This window comes from Morone saxatilis, unplaced genomic scaffold (assembly GCF_004916995.1).
Source record: "Morone saxatilis isolate NCDOM2014 unplaced genomic scaffold, NCSU_SB_2.0 Contig5, whole genome shotgun sequence".
Classification (NCBI taxonomy): Eukaryota; Metazoa; Chordata; class Actinopteri; family Moronidae; genus Morone; species Morone saxatilis.
This window is the reverse complement of record NW_023340095.1, coordinates 9,004,404-9,008,271: the sequence shown is the minus strand read 5'-3', so window position 1 is coordinate 9,008,271 and position 3,868 is coordinate 9,004,404. Positions and strand designations below refer to the sequence as shown.

At 41.8% G+C, this 3,868-nt stretch overlaps 1 protein-coding gene across 1 annotated transcript; it reads right to left on the bottom strand.

The window, feature by feature from the left end:
* Positions 1-235: 235 nt before the first annotated feature.
* serp2 (stress-associated endoplasmic reticulum protein family member 2) lies at positions 236-3,482 on the bottom strand. The gene is made up of 3 exons (XM_035677276.1): positions 3,323-3,482; positions 1,161-1,233; positions 236-653 (listed from the first exon to the last, which is right to left on the bottom strand). The coding sequence occupies exons 1-3, from the start codon at positions 3,404-3,406 to the stop codon at positions 613-615; spliced, it is 198 nt and encodes a 65-aa protein (XP_035533169.1). The 5' UTR covers positions 3,407-3,482; the 3' UTR covers positions 236-612.
* Between the last annotated feature and the right edge of the window lie 386 nt (positions 3,483-3,868).

The window sequence follows — 3,868 nt, the reverse complement described above, 5'->3', positions numbered from 1 at the left end:
ATTCACATTCCTCTGATCATTGTGTAAAGTTATAATCTCCTGTGTGTTCGGTATTCAAACCCCAACAAACGGCAGCAGCGAGTCTACAGAAGCATCAGGAGTGAAACTGGGCGCTTCCTAAATGCTCCACATTTATTTGAAAAAAGATTCTTCTCACGTAACACAGACGAATACTTAAACAGACGGATATGGCACATAGTGGAGGAATAGGAATAGGAATCACTGCACCGCGCACACACACACACACATAAGTGAGCAATGAGACACACATGTTCTCCAGCCGGCGTGGTTTCAGACTGTCCATAGAAAAGCTGTCAGTACCACAGACTGCAACACTGTAAACGCTGATCGAGGGCGGGGAGACCCGAGGAGGAGGAGAAGGTGGTTAAGGAGGTTGGTGGAGGAGCTTCTCTCTCTCTCTCTCTGTCTCTCTGAGGTCTGCTGGATCCGAAGCTTTGGCGTCAGTCTCTGGGCCTCTTGAAGGGGGCCGGGCGGAGCAGGAGGGGGGTGTGCAGGTGCAGGTAGCCAGGCTCAGTGAGGGCATGATGAGGGGAGGAGGAGGAGGAGGAAGAGGAGGAGGAGGAAGAGGAGTCTCTGGAGGCTCCTTCTGGATCACATCCCCATTCGGATGCTCTGGATGATCTGAAATATGGCTGAGAGCAACAGACCACGTCCCTTTAATATTATTATTATTATTATGACGGCCATTTCCGGTCCTCCACATGATGCCAAGAATATAATATAATCCACATTATTATTTTAAAAAAATTATTTATTCTAGTTGTTTAATATAAGTTTAAACTACAGTTTCATATACATTTAAAATAAAAACACAATTCTACCTAATTTTACACATTTAAAATGTATTTTTAGTGTCATTTGGCACAACATTAATGGAAAAAGTCAAAGGTTGATTAGAAGAAAGGACGTTTCAGGCCTTTATTCGTTGTTTGGTTGCAAACAATAAATGATGATATTATATATATCTGCTACAATACTGAGAGATTCAGACTTTACTATAAAATCGACTAACTCACTGAATTCTGAAGCTTTTCATGAAATATTAAATGAATTACAAACATTAGAAACTGAACGTCACACTGGTTACTTATATAATTTATAAATCAGTTACTGAGGGTCGGAGCTTCGGAGAGTCATACCTGATCCACACACAACAAATACAAAGAGGGCAAGCAGCCAGGGACCCACAGGATACTTCTCCTCTTGTGGTCGCTATGGGAAACACACACACACACACAGACGTACATTAGTATTGCTGCTACATCAGGATGTGACAGATGCTGCAGAGTAAAAGTGAAACTACTTGAACGTGGGTCGATTTACAAACAGCTGCTCTCTCTCTCCTTTAAACCTGCCAACCACAGATTATCTTGTTCTTTCATCGTTAAGCGAGGCGAGGTTGTCGGTGTCGCTCCTTTAAATGTCCCCAAATGTCCCCAATAACGACTCTGTGGTCTAATCATCACCTGAAAGTAGCTGAGTAAGCAGTTTTTCAAATTGAGAGTCAGTCAGTTCAGACTGACGTAGAGAGGACGCATCAGCAGCTGAGGACATGTGACGTGTTTGTCTTTAAGAAAACATTTTCCAGGACCTTTTCCAGGAGTTTTGTCTATGGAGCATTTATTTAGTTATTTATGCAGCCTTTATTTTACAGAAAAGTCACCATCCAACCGATTAGCCTCTTAAGAGAAGAGGCAGAAGGTATAATACACGTACGTTTAACGACTATTAACCAATAAATAATCAATAACAGGCTCTCTGTGTTGATGTGAGTGGTGTGTAAACAGCTCTTAACTTAACTGACAATGAAAAAAGAAGCATTTATCGTAATCTGACTGGGGTCATTTCCAGGATCTTTGGTCATTTTAAATCAACCTTCCTGGAAAACTAGACTCTAAATGTGCAGATTTCCCCATTTTTTTTCAGGTTTTCCAGGATGTGTGGGGACCCCCTGTTGTCTGCTGTTGGTGAGGAAGGTTTGTTGGTTTGTTTGTCCTGTTACAGAGTGAAAACTGAGCCTGAGCAGCCTCCGTATTTGACTCCTGAGCTCCTGTTTAAACCTCTTTTTTGAGGACAGAGGCTGCACAAGGTTACTGAGCGCCACAAACGGAGGCTGAACTCAAAGTCTTTGTGGTGAAATAGTGCGAGTGTGATTATTATCTCCCAGTACGGCTTTAATCTTCCCCTGTGGGCCCCTCACATTAAATCTAATTACAGGGAAAAGGGATCTTCACTGTGTGTTGGAGACGCTCTGCTTTGGACGGCAGCGGCTGAATGATCTTTAGAAGACTTTACAGAGAAAAGGACATTATAGACTGTTATATGTAATAAGTAAAGCATTAAATATAAATAGTTTTAGCTCCAAATCTTCAGTATATTCTCCAAATAAATGTGTTTTGTCTTTGTAATACATCAACACAACCATTATTTTGTTATTATTTCCATTAACCGTTACTCTATTAGACTCTGTACTGACTGCTCGCTCTGTATTTGGATTTACAACCAAACGTACCTTCATACGATACCAAACAGAGCAGATTTCCCTTGTTTAAAGTGTTTGACTGTGTAACCTCTCACTGATAGCGCCTCATAGACTTTACTATTTATTGATCTCCACCCCTAAAGTTAGTGATTTTTAGAGACATTATAACTCTGAATTTAAGCCTATAAAATGTGGCAATAACAGATCATTAAATTATATATATATATATTATCTTTAATGTGTTCAATCTGGCACCAACACTGTGGTGGCCTCTCTCCTGCTCACAGCCCAACTTTAAGTCTTGATATTATGAGTTTTGTTTTAGTTCAGCCAGCAGCATTCCTTAGAAATAGTTGATAAAATAATTAAATACTCACATTTGAGAGTCTTAAAAAGTGAATTTCTGTCTATTTTTGCTTTAATAAAACCAATATTCCCTCAGTTTGTCTTGTATTGATCATTGTTTCCCCAGTGTGAATACAAACAAACCTTCCTCTCACTAATGTAACTCCAAAAAACAAAGTAACGAGCCGTCAGGGCGGTAACGAACCCCCCCTCACCCCCTCCACAGTCTGAATAAATCCCATTTTAATCAACCAGCTCAGGTCGGGGGGGTCCAAAAACGATGACACATTAAAGGAGTGAGACACGTGTGATAAACAGGACATCCATCCTCCTCATCCTCCTCACCCTCATCCTCCTCATCCTCATCCTCCTCCTCCTCATCATCCCCATCATGCTGCTGTATTCATACCGGAGTGAACGTCACCTATCTGGGCTAATGTCATGCTGTCTCCCGGCTGTCAGTGAACGGCTCACCAGCGTCTTGGCCACGTTTCCTCTCTGAGTGATGTTCTTGCTGTGTTTCTCGTTCGCCATGCGGATCCTTTGTTTGGCCACCATCTTCCGGCACGGTTATTTAACCCGGGTTAAATAAAGGGGGCTTGCTTTATTTATCTAAAAGGCTGCAGGGCTGTCGACAGCACCATCACCCCCCCACCCCACCCACCCTCTTGCATCAAGCTGGGAGACCTCTGACACAGCCAGGCCGGAAAGTCGCTGGTTTCTTTGTTTCAAAATAAGAGCATGGTGGGTTAGTGAGACTCGAGGGGAGGTTTTGGAAACGTGTTTTTATGTTTTTAAAACCGCATAAAGTCTTTTTTATTCTTCATATTGTTTCTGCTGTTATTTCCAAATTTCTCTAAACGATTTCAACCTTTAAGTTGTTGTGGGAAGTTTTATTCTGAAGGGCGCAGCAGGAAGTTTAGATGCGTCGTTTTTGGTTTTTCTTCACACACCTGGAGGAAAGGAGCGCGCTCCAGTGATCGATAATGGATTTTTAATCGATTACATTTTGGAGAATAA

What these genes read in the sequence shown, in the direction of transcription:
- serp2 (XM_035677276.1), bottom strand. Translation starts at nt 3,406, where the DNA reads ATGGTGGCCAAACAAAGGATCCGCATGGCGAACGAGAAACACAGCAAG. An exon ending in GAAACGTGGCCAAGACGCTG is followed by an intron (nt 1,234 to 3,322) that starts GTGAGCCGTTCA and finishes TGTTTCCCATAG; the next exon opens with CGACCACAAGAGGAGAAGTA. An exon ending in ATTTGTTGTGTGTGGATCAG is followed by an intron (nt 654 to 1,160) that starts GTATGACTCTCC and finishes TGTTGCTCTCAG; the next exon opens with CCATATTTCAGATCATCCAG.